The 18439-nt window shown below is 40.8% G+C and overlaps 1 protein-coding gene and 2 pseudogenes across 1 annotated transcript; 1 reads left to right on the top strand and 2 right to left on the bottom strand.

Moving 5' to 3' along the window:
- Positions 1-1936: 1936 nt before the first annotated feature.
- LOC142933484 (UDP-glucuronosyltransferase 2B37 pseudogene) lies at positions 1937-9896 on the bottom strand (annotated as a pseudogene).
- On the bottom strand, positions 6713-12859 carry chrna5 (cholinergic receptor, nicotinic, alpha 5). Its single transcript, XM_076077958.1, has 7 exons — positions 12769-12859; positions 10172-10323; positions 9945-9989; positions 8347-8456; positions 7887-8064; positions 7114-7809; positions 6713-6871 (listed from the first exon to the last, which is right to left on the bottom strand). The coding sequence occupies exons 1-7, from the start codon at positions 12857-12859 to the stop codon at positions 6713-6715; spliced, it is 1431 nt and encodes a 476-aa protein (XP_075934073.1).
- Positions 12860-16366: 3507 nt separating this feature from the next.
- On the top strand, positions 16367-18049 carry LOC142933743 (UDP-glucuronosyltransferase 2C1 pseudogene; annotated as a pseudogene).
- Positions 18050-18439: the final 390 nt, after the last annotated feature.

Raw genomic sequence — 18439 nt, 5'->3', positions numbered from 1 at the left:
AATAAAACATGTCATTAAGTTATCAGCTTAGAAGGCATTACATATAATGATGCTGCTCGTCATTTCAGATGAGAAAGTGTTTCTGTCAGCATCTTAAACCACATCTTTATTTGCAGCAGCAGCACAGATATGAATAGCATTTTGTAGCATGCTCTCTGACTCGTGAGAGCTAATTCCGCCATCACAAGTGGTAAAACAGAAATAAAGTTGAACCAACAATAAATGCATGATCGCCTATAAAAACATTTTGCTGCACGGTCCGCTATTTAATCGTGAACTTCTCAACCACAGATGATCCACCTGCAAGACCAAATCAAGGACATTTGTATGCAATGACCTCCAGAAGAGTAAAAAACACACATCCAGTGCTGACCTGAGTTTATGTATTCAACTTAGAAACACCTGCCTAAGATGCACTCTTGTTTTGTTCACCCTGTGTCACATTTTGTGAGAGTAAGGAAATGTTAACATTTAGAATTGATGAATGAAGTTGTTTTCTGAATGTACAGTGGCTGTGGGACATCTGAACTTTACATTATTACAGTCCACCTGAATAGCAGTATAGCAGGCAGAGGATAGAAAATGTCCTCATTCATTAACATGGACCTTAACCTTTCTTTGTGTGCAGACGGGTTAGATTCCCTTTTACCCTTTTAATGTAAAGAGTGTGTTCCTGCCATTTTCTACAGTCAGAGCTTCATAGTATATGTTAGAGTATGTTTTAAATTATAAAACTACAAGTGTTGTGAATTGTGTTGATTGATTTGACTTCGACAAATTTTTCATCTTGTTCTTTGTTGTATCCATTGTTCAATGATGTAAAGCATATTCAATAAAAGCACATTTGAGATTATATAACATAACATAATATGATTATTAAATTAATAAAATTATTTTTTAAATTAGATTTTATAAAGAATTTATCAAAACAATATTATCATTGTTTTTCATTTAAATAGACCTTAATAGAAAATAGAAAATTTATAAAATATATATATATATATACACTAATTTGACTGATAGTAATATATATATATATCCATTATTGTCCTCTGATGAAAGTTTAACCGTGGAGTTCAATGTCCTTATCTGATAAGAAAGCCACTCTATCAGCAGCAGTGGCTGTATGACTAACTATGTTCTTCAGCTGATGAGCTCGCAATCAAGATGAGCATCCGATATCTTTGTCACTGCTGATTTCCTCCCCTCTCGCATTACTGCTGCAACTCCTGTGGGAAATACAACAGAAGACCTGATGGAAAGAATGGAGCAGAATAGAGAGCAGCAGTGTGCATTGCTGTAAATATATACATAAATAACGTCTGTACACATAAAGGATTTAATTGTGAGCCATGTCTTTCACTGGAATTTTTCATTCTGAACATGTGAGGTCACCTTACATACCAGAGCATTTCTTTTGAAAGGGAAAACTATCCCACGTAATACCTGCCATTAAGCTTAAACATTTTATAAAAGTGCTATACTAATAATGAGTGACTGCAGTTTTAGCAGCATGCATTGAAAGCAAAGGTCTAATCAGATAGAACGTGTCTCAGTTAACTTCTAATCAGCATTTCTATGTATTTGCTGTGCCTGAAAACCTTCATCTGGACAGTGTCACATTTGTTTTCTCCCTGCCCCCCTTGGAAGGGGTTGGTCTATTCTCATTGTTACACACAGCCAACCTGTATCCAGCATGGATAAGCAGAAAACAAATACATTATATTCAGTGAGGGCTTATGCGACACAACCATAATCACCCTGCTGCAGCTCGAGGAGGGCTATACATACATGGACAATGGATACCTGTTTGCAGGTTGTATTTTTGTTTCGTGAGAAATGTAATTAATTTCTTTTCAGTTAATCAAAAAGTCCTAAATATGACAATGTTTACATTTTTTATGAAAAGAGTAGGACTCAGTAGTTCAGGGTCTTGTCATTTTTTATTGGTTTTTCTTTTCAAGCATTTCTCAAGACACACAAATCTGAAAAACACAAGAGGGAGAAAAGCAATCGCTGCAACAGTAGCCAGAAAGGACAGAACCACATCAACAGAGTGGTAGGAGTACCAGGGCATTCTGTAGGACTCTGTTCTCAGGTGAGCTGCACCTTTGTGTCTCATGACAAACTCCATCCAGAAGAGAGCGGTATCCAGCGGCTTCATTGGCTGATCTCTGTGCAGCCTGGAGAGCTTCTGCATGTTCATCCTGTAGGAGGGCTCGTTCAAGACTTCCTGTATGGCATTCAGGAAGTTGTTGTTTTTGTCCACTGTGGCTAATGTAAGAATCTTAGCCGCGCCTCTCTCTTGCAGACGCAGCAGGTTGTCGTATTGGTCGAAAAAAACAGGCAGACCCACAACTGGGACTCCGTGATAAATAGCTTCTTGAACTCCGTTTGTTCCTCCATGAGCCACAAACAGTTTCATCTTGGGATGTCCTAAAAGGTCATTCTGTGGCATCCAGTCTACTATCAAAGTGTTGTTGCCCAGAGTGGCTGGTCTGTCACCTTTATGCCTCCAGATGACTTTCTGCGGTAATTTAGCAAAAGCTGCAGCCATCTCATTTGTTATATCAGCAGGAAGCTCACTCACAAAAGTCCCCAGAGACATGATGATGACTCCGTGCTCTCCAGAGCTCTGCACAAACTCCTCCAAGTGTTCAGGAAGAGGTTGTGCTGGTTTACACTGGAACCCGCCAATATAGACAACATTAGGCATGGTGGGACGAGGGAACTCAAACACAAAGTCCACTCTCATCAGCCACAGGTCTGCTCCCTGCAATAAGTCAATATATCTGACCTCTGGGCCAAAGAACTGGTCACAAACAGCTTGATACTGTGGATGGATAAAAAATCCATCCTGAGCTTGCCAAATGAGAGAAAAAAGGTGATTTTTGACTCTTTGAATGAAAGTCATTTTGTCTGACAGTCCTGAGCCGGTCAATGGGACATAAGATAAAGGAGATGGCGCAATGGCCATATGTCCCTCTCCGCTAGTTATCCACCGCACATTATAGACCAGAGGCAGCTTAAGAGCATGAGCCAACATTATGCCTGCACCCCATGCCGGATCTGTTAGGACCAGGTCATACTTTCTGTCCTTTAAAGTATTCATTAAGTCTTCATCTTCAAACATGTTAGTAGCCATTTTGCACATTATTCTATGCATGTTAAACATCGCAGAAAACATCTCAGCCTGCAAACTTGCAAAGCTCAAAACTGAGCTCTCACCCCTTTCTATGTCAATGACCTTCTTCAGGATCGGGTTAATAAAGTCGTGATTAAAGGCTTCAGAGACAGGGACTGTGATTGTCTTGTAGCACGGAGCGTCATCCTGGATATACCAGCTTTTACTGGTTCGTACCACATCGATAGAGTGTCCTCGAGAGTGGAGAGCTTTGATCATGATGTCCATGTTCACCCAGTGGCTTCCCTCTAAAGGAACAATCAAAATCTTTCGTCCATGACAAATTCTCCATGACAAAAACACGATAGATAATAGAGAAGTTGCATATCTGAGGGGGGCCATCTTTGACCTGAAGGGAAAGCATAGATAAAACATAATTAATAATAACTCTGGTAAAGAAATCTGGCTAAAAACGCCATAAAATACAATTGAATAAAGTATTATTTACATTAAAGTTATCCCTTAAAAAAGGAAATGCTTTAAATTACATGCAAAATTGATGTGTAACATACCTGTTTAACGTGAAGTAGCTCCGAGCAAGCATGTGCTTAGAGGTTAGTATGAAACACCAAAGGAACCACTGAATACTTAACTACACATTCCAGGGGAGCTTACATATATGGATTATGGATAAGCTTTTCTTTGGGCTTTTCTTCACAAATGGACAACAATGTGGCCTCTTTGTTGAAGCTATGGGCAAAAATGAGCTTTTGTACCTCCCTGTTACAAGGGCCACATCACTTGGACTATTCCCCTCTTAGAGTGGTATGTTCCACCTCCCCCCTTAGAGTGGTATGTTTCGTCAGGTTCAGGTTCAGGAAGGCAACAAGAGAGTTTTTTCTGATTTCTAGTAGTTAGGCCAATTAAGCCCACAACAGGTGTTATTTCCTTTATTTAACTGTTGCGTGCGTCCATTGAACTCTAAGTACATTACGTTACATATTGCTATGGTGTATGTGCAGTATTCATCCCTGTTTTGATGATTCTTGTTCAGTTTCATTTCTGTTACTGCTCTACATGCTAATTAGGCTCACTTAACGAGAAATTGAGCCACTGCTGTGTTAGCGTCCACCTGTGTAGAGCTTGTGCTTAATGGTACTACATTCAATGGGCCTCTGTTTGGTCCCATTGTATTGTTGAATTGATAGTCTGTATGCCTGTAAGCTTCGTCAGGTACTATGTCCACAGGTTAATATTTGTTGTATTCAGTCTGTAGTCTTGCTGTCCTACCTGTCGGTTATACAACTAAATGTCTCGGTAGTTATTTGATGCTAACTGTTAGCTATTCTCTGAAATGGGATGATTTAGTGTAGGTAGCTGTCACCATTGTGGCCCTAATGGTTCCACCTTGTGGCTGTGCTAAGCTTAGCGGTGCATGCCATGTTCTTTACAATGATTAGGTTTAACGGATTGTCTTTTGTTTATTCTTCCTATTTCAGAAACCCTCTCAAGCCAAACTCAGCAATAAAGTTTTCTATCTGGAACTACTGCACTATTTGTGATTTGAACAGTCACGTCAGTGGTGGGTGGTGATTTTCCGGAACCTAAATTGTGAGAGACACCATTGTCAGCCAACCTCTTTCTTTTACTCCCTGTGTGAATTCTGTTCTGAATTTTTCTTGTTCTAAGTAGCATTTTGCCCCTCAGTGTTTCATATATATAGTCAATATCATGCTCTTCTTAGAGGAGGATGTTCAAGGGTGTGATCATACAAAAACAAGACCTAAAGCCTTTAGTCCTTTTGGAGAGAGCCAAGATAGTCCAAATAATTTAGTGTGCCTTATATCAAAACTTCTCAGTAGCCAATGATACTGACTAAAAGCAGAGCCTAACAGCAGCTGTCCAGGACTGCCTTATAATATAACACAAACCATATAAGCTGGTTTTATCCAGAGTTTTCTGGAGGATCTCCTGCCTGTTTTTTTCGTTTCATCCATCTTTGTTTTGAAAATAAATTTTAAAAAGCCTAACGTTCTTTATCTGTGTTTGTTTTTGTTTACAACTTGTATTTACGCTGGAGTAGAGTGTCAGATTGTATAACTACAATCACCAAAATGTTCCTGCTGGTGGTGCCTTTATTGTTTGTTTTTCAGCTGTAATGTGAAGACACGGCCACACAGAGGCAGTGCAGGCTCAAGCAATGGCTAAGCTCCTCAGCTGCTGGGGAACAGACAGTCTTCCTGGTGCTTTGAGGAAGTGGTGTAGTGAACCTTAGACCCTTAATCACAAATCTCCATAGTACACCATGTGAGGTATCCGCATGAAACATCAATCAAATAACAACACAGATTTGGAGTTGTTATAAGAACAATTTTTCCACTTTTAATGGAGCTAGGTTTTGTGCTAAGCTACCATAGGCTAAAAACATCCAGGACCCACAGTGCCTCTACACTGATCTGTTGCTATGGAGCGTATTGCAGTCTCCATAAAGAATGTGGGATTTGTCCTCAGGCTAAAAGGAAGGGCTGCCAGAGAAACTCAAGTCTGGGCAAGACAGTCCACCTCTCCTTCCCACGCATAGTCAAGCAGAATGAACAGAGAAACTATTAAACCATACGTGTCCCTAAAGAGGAATGTCTTACCTACATGACTACTCTGAATTGTGATCTATAGATCGTGTTCATGTAGCTGTGATCTTCTGAATGTACACAGGAAGATGAATTCAGGCATATAGGTCTTTTCTAAGAAGGAATATGTGGCTCTATTCTCTTGTTCTTTATCACATAACGTTAACCTTGTAACCATATGTGAAACTAGAATTACAGAAAAGCTAAGTTGAACCATCGCCGTTACTTGAATTATGCCAATGAGATAAAGTGGTCCTCGTTCCAAATGGTATGCAGACATAGACCGATATTTTAAATGAGAAATGAGAAGATCTATTGTGTGTGTGTGTATCTGTCAATCTTGTTAGCGAGCTGCCATATCATTCCCTAACAGAGATAAATAAAGGTGTATTGAAATTAATTAAATTGAATTAAACTGAATCGATACATACATTGTGTCCTGCAACTTGTCTATACACAAGAGCCATTAGTGGGGTATTTATCCAAAAGGATCCTGTGAGGACATGTCGTCTTGTCATTTTGTATCTACGGATCTCTATCAGACCCAAAGATAAATCTCCCTTCCCTATCACACCAGCAAGTGTAGTAGGTGAAAGGAATGCATTGAAATGTATTGATATGTGAGATGTGGACAAAACAAATGGGACGTGGAAGATTTTTCGTATCATGATATTTCAATTGATCGATGCATTCATCTTTAAACTCAAAAATACAGAGTTCAAAATCTATCTAAAACAAACAAACAAAAAACATGTCTCTGTAAGATACACTCAGCAAACAAGGCCCCACATCTGCAGCTTGATCTCTGGCACGGCTGTGGCTTGCAGAATGACTGTGGATAAGCAGAGCAGGACTCTAATGGAGTGGTAATCAGTATCTCAGTCTTTCAAATCTCAAATAAGACCCATAACGAGCTGTTAATGTGCTTTCCCTCCATTTGTGGTTAGTTGAACTGTGGTTTTTAGAGGGTACTTCCAGCATGATTAGGGACGATGATGCTGGCCCATTTGTAAATAACGGGGATGAAGAGGAGAGCAGAGCCCAGGATCGACACCAGGAGGAAGGCCCAAAGAAACATTCGATCCAGGACTTGGGCTACATATTTCCAGTCTTGAACCACCTGGAACAACAAATAAGCAGATGTCAGTCTCTATACTCAATAGTTAAAAGCCAGATTTCAATAATCTAAGTGGTGAGTGAGCAACATACAGTATTCAATCTTGCGAGGTTTATTAAAGCCTCTGTCATGATTTGTTTAATTCTGTATCAGTGAAAGCGTGGGGCCAAAAATGATTGTTAGTACCACTATTGGCCATTGCTATTATTACCTATGGAGTTACAAATGCACAACATCTAACTCACCTCTCTGACCTTGTTTTCTTTCACCACATGCATGGCTATGTAGCGAATAGAATCCAAAGCTGCTTGTAGGTTATGTCTGGTGTAGAGCAGAGATGTCAGTTCAGGTGTTGAGTCCTTCATCTTGCCCGGTCCTGCTGCTCCTCTCGTTCTGGCTACTCCAGCTGTGGCGTAGCGGTCGGCATGGCTGCGCATGCACAGCAGCTTAGGCAGTCGATGCAGGAAGATCCTCCTCACCCAGGGTGCCATGTCGTGATGTGTTGAAGAGGAGCGATGGTGGATGTTGATGGCAAATACGGTGATGATGATGGAAAGCGTGACGAAGATCATAGTGAAGACCAGGTACTCCCCGATGAGAGGGATAGCCTTCGAAGAGGAAGGAATGATCTCCTCAATGACCAGGAGGAAAACTGTGAGGGACACCAGGACTGAGGTGCAGAGAGAGATCTTCTCGCCACTGTTAGAAGGCAGATAGAAGACGAGGATGGTGAGGAAGGACAGACCAATGCAGGGGATGATGAGGAAGAGGGTGTAGAAAAGAGGCAACCTGCGAATGATGAAGAAGTAGGTGATGGTGGGAAAGGTAGAGCTGCTGTCTGTCCTCAGACCACGGCTGCCTGTGGCCTTCACTATCTCCCATTCACCGTTGTCAAAATAGTCCTGCTTGTCCACATGGAAGTCCTCCAAAGTTATGTCCACCTGTTAAACACAGAGTTAAATCTCGTGTCAACCACTGGTCATGACTAACGCTAATGTACTATGGAGTGGAGACTCACCTGGGAGCCATCATATGTCCAGGAGCCAAACTTCATTGAACAGTTTTGGAGGTCAAAAGGGAAGAAGGTGACATCAATGGTGCAGGCTGACTTGTAATTGGCTGGTGTTGTCCATAATATGGTTCCATCGTACTTAACAACTGCCTTGGTGACAGTACCTTCAAAACGCCCATCTGAACTGTTGAAAGAAATATCATTTATTCATCTAAAATATTCACTGATAGCAGGTTAGTTGATTGTTAGAACGTCTACTTCATGCATATAGCTGCAAGTTTCTTTTAAGGATTTTCTAAAATCTAAATTCAAATATTAAGTTTTAGATTTTTTTTTCTCTGGTCCTTTAAAATACTACCAAGACTTTTAATGATAGAGGGCTGTCAGGATATCAGTATGGTCATGACTATCATGTACATTTTGGAAAATATAATCGTCATTTCCTTCCATATGTAATGACACATACTTATCATACAGTACAACGTCAGGGAGCCAGATCCTGTTAGAAGGGACTCGGATAGTTGTGATGCCCAGATAGTCATCAGGGTTCCATCTGAGTTTGCGGTCAATCCACTCCTACTTAAGAAGGAAAAACGTGGTAAAAACTCATCAAAGGGGCTTTAACAGGAAAGGTTTGACATTTTATTTCCACGGTCAAAATGATAATTTTTGATAACAATCATCTGTCTGTCTCTAAGAAGCAACAGCCAGCAGCCAACTATCTTAGCTTAGTGGAGGGGGGGGGGGGGGGGGGGACAGCAAGCCCGGCTCCTTGGTAACAAAACCTCCACACCAGCAACTCTAATCAACACTTTGTATGTCATTTGTTTAATCCATACAAAAACCCAAGTGTACAGATGAAAAATCACTATTAGGCACCGGTTTACAACGTCTTAATTAGTGAGCTTTAGCCATAGACTGTATAAAATATGGACATAATCTCTGTGACGTAACCTACATATTCCTGAAGAGCCTTTGTGAAACTCAGAGTGGGTCTCCACCTTGGCAGTGGCAACACAGCCTAATTTCAAGCTACTCCAAAAATGGGCAAAGAGTTGGATCATCGGTGGAGCTGAGGCTTGCCTGGGTGATACGGAAGAGGAGACAGCTAGCATGATGGGATGGCACCCAGCTGTCACTCAAAGCAGCCACACCCTCAAATATACCTAACTTGAAGTTTATTATTAGATTATCATTTTTCAGCACCAAAGGTTGCCGCTTGGATTTAGAGGTGGTGGTAGGTGAATTTTGTTACATTTGGATAGCCAAGCTAAGCTAACCGGGTTGCTTCATATTTACTGTCCAGACTTTTTTGCAAGAAAGCCAATAAACATGTTTTTTTCACAACATAAAACTTTTCCTTGAAGGTAGTATACTTAGTGTTCTGTAATGTTATGCTTGCATACAACATTTTGCCCAGCTCCAGGCCACAGGGATGGGTACATGGTAAGTAAAGATAGCACAATTTGCTGTTAGGGTTCTAACTAGCAGATCTATTTGATTTGGCTTAGATATGCTACATTGTAAATACCTTGTGAAAGCATAATCTGGAGGGTAAACCACTGTACGATTAAAGCCAAACAAAGGAGATACAATGACTAAATCTGACGTACTTTGCAAATGATATGTTTGATAGATAGACATCAGTACTGGGGCCATTGCCCTTCCGTCACCCCTTTTGCATGATGCAATCCATCAATGTGAAAGGGAGCAACTGACCCAAATGGCATAGCCTGGACTGTGGGGATGACTCAAAAGATACATGAAAGACAGGACATCCGAGACCATGAATAAGGCTGACAGGAGCAGGAGCAGAGAGGGGCAGCTTGTGGAGGCAGGTGCGTGGGCACAGGGCCGAAAGGACTCATATAAATGAGGACTGTCAGTGAGATGCCACCAGACCAGATTAAAAAAGGGTGACTGGTTGCCTCGAAATGCCATGTAATGCCAGAGTATGTTTTAGAATAAAGTAAACACTAAAGGTCATAACCTGACAACTTTACCTGCATGTTTACTGATGATGGTGAAATGTAATGTTTAGGTGAGATGTGTAGCTCTACTTGCCTGTTTCATCCACACATTGGTTGTCATTCGCTGATTTTTCTCATCCTAGAGCAGTGAAAAAACAAATGTTAAAATTTCTATTTAAAAAGTAGCCAAGTTGAAACAATTTAAATACGATTTTGTCTCTCAACCGTACTGTTCAATGACCATTCATGGGATGTGGTTAATGCCTCAGTGACACACATACATTAATAACAATATCAATTAACAGCGGGTTTTTTCCTCACCACATCAACTAACTGGGAGATGGCAAGTCCAAACTTCACACTGATCGTCTGGTTTAGGTATTCCACTGGACGGACCCATTTCTGGTAGTTTCCAAAGAGGTATTTGAACAGCTTGTCCTCTGCTTTTGCAAAGGAGGAGAGTTTTGGAACCCCTAAACATGAATGAAATAAATAAAATAGAAAAATTACAGATTCATGCTTACTTCCTTCTAGCAAATATAACAGCAGCTTTGATATATACAGTCGCCCTATGCTTGATGAAGAATCCATTTCCAGCTCTGTTTCGAGCGTTGCTCTCATACAGCACTGCATTCACCTCTCTGACCTTACTACAGTGGTTATGTCATCTGCCGTTTCTGGATATGACCTCCATGGTAAGGCTTTGGTTTCAAGAGGCAGAGAAACTATGCTTTGACCCAAACACACACTGAATATACAAGGGTGTTAAGAGTCCTTATAGCATGTAATGCCTGAATGAGAGATATAGCCCAATCACATTTACAGCATGTCCTTAAGAAACAGATATGCCTTCTTTGCTCTCTGACTCATATGCGTCAGTGATTGTAAAGAGTGTATGCACTCTCAAATCAAGGTGCATGTTTTTTTATTTTAAAAAATCACTGCTTACCAATGAATCTTGGGAGATTAAGTGTATGTAATGACTTGACTACTATATTGCTTTAATTCAGTATGAGCTTCCTTTGCCCCCTTTAAATCTATAAAAACTGAATTTTTCCATCCGTGCATTCATAAAAGCATACAAGACATAGTTATGACATTATGTGCAGTTACAAGATGAGGGTAACTGACCTGTTTTATATTACAGGGACACTGTTTTAATCATCGTCACACTGGTGCATTGTTTTACTGAAGCAGAGCTCCCTGGCAGTGTAGAAAATATTGATCACATTTTGAATTACAGACTATTTCTATTCATCCTGCTCTTTAAATCATTCCCCATCATGGTTATAAACTCAATTTATGGATGGAGAATGTGGCTGGAGATCTACCACAAGGCTGACCACAAACGTATGGTGGTGTCACCCTCTCAGTGTGCGTGGATCAATAAAGACAAGGCTGCAACACCCTCAATCAATGACTGTGTGATAGGCAAATTCATCATCTGTTGACCCTCTCCCCCACTATTACCAGCATCTTGCTCCACTGAAAAGCATGCTGCAGAGTTAAGAAATGAACTAATACACAAATATAATGTATGTGACACGAGGTAAAGGATATGCTCATTTGCATCTCATGCTGAGTAATATTATTATCTAATAACTCATTTTCAAGGAGACCCGAGTCAACGCTGTCTGATAGGTGCAGCGGGCAGCATGACAAAAACTAAATCAATATGAATTAAACATGGAGTATATGATGTGTGGTGTGCTACCATACAGATGGTGAGGACTACAGTGAGATCAAACGAAGATGACACGTTGCTAGAACCGGCCAAATATGCAAAACATCAATAACAGAAAGACAAAAGGAGAAACCAATAGATTGGATAGCAGAAGGCAAAGAAACCCATAAAGGCTATACACATACGAACATATTCATAAACATACTGTGTACATGTATACAAGTACACTGTTTGATACATGCACACACACACAAATATATACACGCTGTCATGGCAACAGCGGTTCCTGTCTCTTCCCTCTTCTCCTGCTCGTGCAGACGGTTGATCTCTATGTTGTGCATACTGTAATAACCTCTCTCATCCTTCCTCACCGGCTGTTCCTCACCTGCCCACAAGCGGCCATTACAGAGTTTACTGCCCCAGCTCATCACCTGACCCGGTCATCTGTCCAGCTGAGCTGGATTCACCTCAGTATGCACAGAAGAAAGGACAGCTATCAGTTACCTCGTTACTTTAAGCCAAACAAATTATATTCTGTTGTTCATTTCTGTTGTCGTCCAAGTTCTGATGACCATTATTCTGCTTTTTGTCGACCACCTGCAAGGCTCATAAGCATTGCATTTTCATGAAGGGCGCAGAAATGAAGCCAATACATGCACACAGTGCTGTACTCTGACAACAAACCATTACACAACTGTCCCTAGTTGTCCTGTGATGCGAATGCTCCCAAGTCGTAACTATATTTCCCCTCCATCCAACATGACCTGACACCTACTGTTTTCCTGGTTCATGCAGCAAATACAAATTTATCTTATTAGTAAATCCCAACAATGTCAGCCAGAGGATATCTAAAATGTATAAGGAGACAAATCTATTCCCATTTTTATTTATTGGGCTTCTATCTTTTAGTTATTAGAAATGTGCTGCTTGTTCAATAACTGAGTTCAATTATTACAGCTTCTGTTCAGCTAAAATGATTGATCACCAAAAAATGGAAATCTAACGACCAGAAAAACAATAAAAATTGATGTTATGAGGTAAGTGGTCGCACTGATATTTTTAGTTTTACTTGGCAGGCTATCTTCACGCTCCACTCATCATCTGCCACTCTTCTCTCTCTGATTCTATCCACTAGAGTCCAACTTATCTTTGACTTTGCCATCTGTCACACTGAGGCTATTACATTCTACCACGGTGATGTGATGAGGCATTCCCCAGTCCTTGGGAAACTTACGCAGCGAGTGGCACAGGTGGCAGCAGCACAGCAATGGCAGCAGCAGCAGCAGTGCGAGAGAGGTGGCTGCCCCTCCTGCTCTCGGCATCATATCAGAGGTGGCACTGGATCAACACAGCTGGTCCCTCGGGCAGCACAGAGCTGGAAAATAAATATTACAAACAGGGGTTAAGAATGAAAAAGTGTAGCTTTTGTGTACAATGGGCACACATGTGAGCTATTAAGATGATCATGCCTTGGGTTAACGGTTCAAATCCCAAGGCAGCCATCACTGCTCTCTTTTGGTAAAGCTATGCAATCACAGTAACTGATTCCAGTGAATCGGCTGTGTAAGATAAACATCCTGATGTTGTTAAATAACAAACAGCATTCATCACACCTTTACCCTGACCCTCTCCGAGGTAATTGTTACATTTTACACAGTAGCCTAAGCATGTAGATGCTGTATACATACCTGCTTTGAGTGTCTTCCATTAAAACACAATCCAGAGCGGCAGCGGTGGGAGTCTTGACGACAGTGCTGCTCTAGCGCTCCTCCATTTCCATGCAGGTTCTTTCTCTCGCCTCATACAGATGCTGCTTCACTCCCTGCTGCCTCCAATTGTGTAGAGGCAACGCATCCTCGTCCTCCTCCTCTTCCTACAGAGAGCCCGCCCTGTTCCGTCCCCTTCTCCGAGCATTCGCGTGGTCACTAATCACAGACAGGAATGGTCGCCCCCTCCATGCAGCCACCTCACTGCCGCTCCACAGCAGCATCGGCAAGTGCAGCTCTGCCACTGAGATTCTGCTTGTGATGTGATGCTACATTTAGTACCTCTCTCAGCTCCTCTCATTCCCTCTGTATGTGCTTCCATGGCAACAGCATATTGTGGGACCCAGAGATGCTGTACTAGATGGGGGAGAGGGGGGGATATCAATATCCAACTTGTGTTGTATAATCAATTTGCAAATTCATATTTAGTTTTTATTATGATCATATTTCTCACTTTTTATTATTAGCTTGTACAACATGTTCGGATACTGACCTATATATATTTTCAATCTTTAAAAACAGAGTAAACACATTGTTAATGATTTACGTGATAATCTGTTTTTAACTAATGGCTAAGAATGACCAGCAAGGCTAGAATTGAATTTCCTATGCAGAATGATTAGCTTTAAAGCCTTTAAGACAATTTGTTCCCAAAGTAACTTTTTGATCGGGTGAGTGAAAAAGTTGCAGAGGCTGTGTGTAAAACCAATCTCGTTGCATCAATATGACAACCTCCCTTTTCAATATTGCATGCATGAAACAAAGTTAATTTCACGTACTGCAAGTTTTATAAATTGTAATGAGCAAAAACACTGCAAAAGCTTAATCAAACTATACAGCCACACCATCAAGCCCATCCAAATGTATTGACATATGGAGAAAAATAATGTAATATGATGTTTAATATGAACATCATACAAACAAGACATACAGTAACGAACCTAGCATTTAAAGAAGATCATTTCCTGATAGCGAATAGATTTTAATTTCAAAAATGTATATTGTGTTTGTCAGTTACGGTAATATTGTCATCACTAAGTGAAATTTAAAACCAGCCTACATACACTATACTGAAGGAAGGACATGGTAATGCTGCCAAATCAGGGACGCTGACAATTTATGTCGTGCTCTCAAATTATATTCAGTACAAGACTGCATTGGTACAAAGCCAGAGCAGGCTCATATTAGCACTATTTCAATGGCATTTCACGAGTAGCCTGTTGTTTAATCCTTTATTAATTGCCAAGTAACAAAAAGATAGTAATCAGACAAGTTGTCATCTTGTGTTTGGCAGGTCTAAAGTGGTTTACTCAATGTCTATGGCGATAATAGAGCCCAGAAATGGTTCCGATTGGCTCTGATCGGGGTTCAGACATGGGTTCAGGTTGGAATCTGTAGCCTCTTTGCTTCAGAGTCTTTTTCTCTCGCAAGATCGCATGTGACTCACATCCATCTGGAGGGCAGAGAACAGGGGCCTCATACACAAAAATATCCTAACTGTGTCCTATCTTAACTTATTTTCGAAGAGGGGAAATCCTATCTTTCTATTACAGAAACAATTCCTAAAGTCCTGGCTGTGTCCTATTCTATCTCAGATCAGATTTGTTTTCTCCTAAATGCAGTTGGGAAAATTCAAACGTCATCCCAAACAGATAAAATAGGACTTCAAGTTTCGGAAGTTTCTATGGTCAGGCGCCAGAGCGTCTCTGCCTCTTAGCGTGCGTGATTGGTGGATTTGTGTGTCCCTCTCTTTTTTTTAAAATAAACTAACCAATGGACACTCAGGAAATAACTAAGGACCTGCCCATCAGCTCTGCTTGTCATTGAGTCAACCAAAGAAGGAAAAGCTGCACGGACATATTGCCCAATCTCCCAGCTGTTTTGCAAAGCAGTAACGAGGATAGCGGAGCTTCAGTGGCTGATTTATTCCTCCGATGAAGACGAATACCGAAATAATAAAGATCCGTTTGAAGATGGGTACGTTTATTGTAGTCATTGAACAAAAACGTTCTGTGAATTGTTGTGTTTGGAGGATCCGGAGGAAGAAAGGAGAAATGGAATGAGAACTGCATCTCTTTCAGTGAACTAAGTCACTTTAGCAAAGACAGTTCGAGACTTTTATTGTCTTTACTAGGTAAAGGTCATTTTACACAAGAGATTTTAAGAATTTAAATAAAACTGGACATCAACTTTTCAGCTTTTGGGCCAAACTATCTCTTTACACAGCGTTCTGGGACGAATGAGAGACTCAGTAGAGAGAGAGAGAGAGAGAGAGATGATATTGTTCTAAACATTTTGATTAAAAAGTAAATGCCCTTGGTCCTCAGGGAATAAACAGGCAAATGGCCTAAATCAGGATGAATGATTAAAATGCTGTAGCCAAAGGGCAATGGCCACTTAGATTATGAATTGAATAGGCCTAAACTAATAATTAAAAGATTCATTGTGATAGAGCGTATTTCAATATGTGCCATAGTTCCTGATGTACTTATCAATCGGTAACTTCCTTATCATGGTGTTTGCACGCACATTGTTGACATTTATTGCCTTTCACTCATTCCTTCCAGTTTAATGTGCATGCACTGGACAAGCCAATTTTCCTACTGTGACTTTTCCTGCGTGGAGGAACAATACAAACTACAGTAAGTAGGCCTACAGATGCCCCTGTTAAGAATAACTGACCATATATGTGTTTATTGTATGTTAAGAGAATCCTTTCCTGCAGCATGGACTGCATGTTCAAGGTGTAGTGTGTAGGATTTGGTGCAGTGATGCCGCAGATTGCAACCAACTGCAACTTTTGTAAAGAAAACATACTTATTATTGTTATTATTATATTCCATTCCTGCTAGATCCCTCTAAATGCTAGGTACTTTCCCTTTAAGAGAACCCCATGTTTCCTGCAGCATGGATAGAATCACAAGTGTTTTATTTTTTTGAAGTTTGAAATGATATTTTTTTTTTCATCATGGTCAATTGATTGTTCATTGTTTTATTTTCAGATGAATCTGCTCTATTGTTGCAGTGTTTTACTGCTGCTCGTCCTCTTTCCCAGAGACTGTCAAGGTGGCAACATCTTGGTCCTTCCTCTGGAAGGCAGCCACTGGATAAACATGGATATTCTACTTCAAGCGTTGCACTCGAGAGGACACAATATAACCATTGTTCGTTCCAGCAAAAGCTGGTACGTCAAGGATAAAGCCTCTTATTACAATACCTATACAGTTCAGGTGGAGAGGAGCATAGATCAGAAGTTCATTACAGACATGATATCAAGCTCCATTGAATTTGAAAGGGGGGCCCTTCCTTTCGTGAATTTTCTCCACGCGACTGTAGGAATGTTGGGCATGTTTGTTGATGCTCACACAACTGTGGGTGAATTTCTATCAGCAATACTAGATGACCGAGAGTTGATGACAACCATAAAAGATGGCAAGTTTGACCTGGTGCTCACTGACCCCTGCTGGGGTTACGGAGTCATTTTGGCCAAATATTTGAACCTTCCTTTGGTTTATAATGTTCGGTGGTTGATAGCTGGAGAGGGTCATCTTGCTATTGCTCCTTCACCTTTATCATACATTCCTATAACAGGATCTGGCAACACTGATAAAATGGCCTTTTTTCAGAGAGTTAAGAACGTCATTCTGCATATAATAACTCAAACACAACAACAGGTGGTGATTAAGCTAGTATACCAGAAATTGTGTGATAAATATCTTGGGCCAGATTATGACTTTAACCAGTTAGTGCTTAATGCAGACATGTGGCTGATGAGAGTGGACTTTGTGTTTGAGTTCCCTCGTCCCACCATGCCTAATGTTGTCTATATTGGCGGGTTCCAGTGTAAACCAGCACAACCTCTTCCTGAACACTTGGAGGAGTTTGTGCAGAGCTCTGGAGAGCACGGAGTCATCATCATGTCTCTGGGGACTTTTGTGAGTGAGCTTCCTGCTGATATAACAAATGAGATGGCTGCAGCTTTTGCTAAATTACCGCAGAAAGTCATCTGGAGGCATAAAGGTGACAGACCAGCCACTCTGGGCAACAACACTTTGATAGTAGACTGGATGCCACAGAATGACCTTTTAGGACATCCCCAGATGAAACTGTTTGTGGCTCATGGAGGAACAAACGGAGTTCAAGAAGCTATTTATCACGGAGTCCCAGTTGTGGGTCTGCCCTTGTTTTTCGACCAATACGACAACCTGCTGCGTCTGCAAGAGAGAGGCGCGGCTAAGCTTTTAACAATTAAAACTGTGGACAAAGACAACAACTTCCTGAATGCCATACAGGAAGTCTTGAACGAGCCCTCCTACAGGATGAACATGCAGAAGCTCTCCAGGCTGCACAGAGATCAGCCAATGAAGCCGCTGGATACCGCTCTCTTCTGGATAGAGTTTGTCATGAGACACAAAGGTGCAGCTCACCTGAGAACAGAGTCCTACAGAATGCCCTGGTACTCCTACCACTCTGTTGATGTGTTTCTGTTCCTGGCTGGAGCTGGGCTGCTCGTGCTTCTAACTATTGTCATTTTCATCAGGTGTTTATACTCTGCAATGTGTAAATATAAAGTGAAACGTGACTAATCATTCAAGGGATATACGCTTTCTATCTGTAAATATAGACTTTGGGGCTTGTATAAGAGATTTTTTTGACGGCCCATTTATGCAGCGTTTTAACAGTAATGGCATTATTTTGTTATTTGAACTTGCTTGATCATATTTTAATAAAGTATGTGTACAAACTAAATTGGTGTTGTAACCTTTTTCATAATGAACACTACAAGTAAAATACTAGGAAATAATATAAATCAAGTTTTATTTGATTAGTCGCAGTGGGGATATTTCTGTATTTTACCTTTTGTTCAAGGGCAATGGTTGAAGTGTTCCTATGTCTTTAGGGATTATGAGATAGCAGGGGCTGGTAGGAACAAAGAAAAACAAAAGTTGGAGTTAAAGCCACTTTATCTAAGTTGTCCTAGCTTACTGTTGCTAAATGCAGCTCTATGAAAAACAAGTCACTGAGTAGATTTTACAGGCTCTGATTCATCCTGGAGAAGCTAAACTGTGTTTTCTGACTCGTTCATTATTTCATTTTTGCTCTGTCATGAGCCAGTTTGAGTTTCACACCTCCAGCCAC

Source organism: Anarhichas minor, unplaced genomic scaffold (assembly GCF_050575085.1).
Source record: "Anarhichas minor isolate MPS153535 unplaced genomic scaffold, ASM5057508v1 ptg000062l, whole genome shotgun sequence".
NCBI classification, from domain to species: domain Eukaryota; kingdom Metazoa; phylum Chordata; class Actinopteri; order Perciformes; family Anarhichadidae; genus Anarhichas; species Anarhichas minor.
Note: the sequence above shows the minus strand (reverse complement) of the source record. Positions and strands in the feature narration are given on the sequence as shown.

Excerpts from the sequence above, each read along its gene's own strand:
- chrna5 (XM_076077958.1), bottom strand. The coding sequence starts at position 12,859 with ATGATGCCGAGAGCAGGAGGGGCAGCCACCTCTCTCGCACTGCTGCTG. Across the intron at positions 10,324-12,768 it reads CCACCTGTGCCACTCGCTGC|GGGTTCCAAAACTCTCCTCC; the intron begins GTAAGTTTCCCA and ends ATTCATGTTTAG. Across the intron at positions 9,990-10,171 it reads TCTCCCAGTTAGTTGATGTG|GATGAGAAAAATCAGCGAAT; the intron begins GTGAGGAAAAAA and ends TCACTGCTCTAG.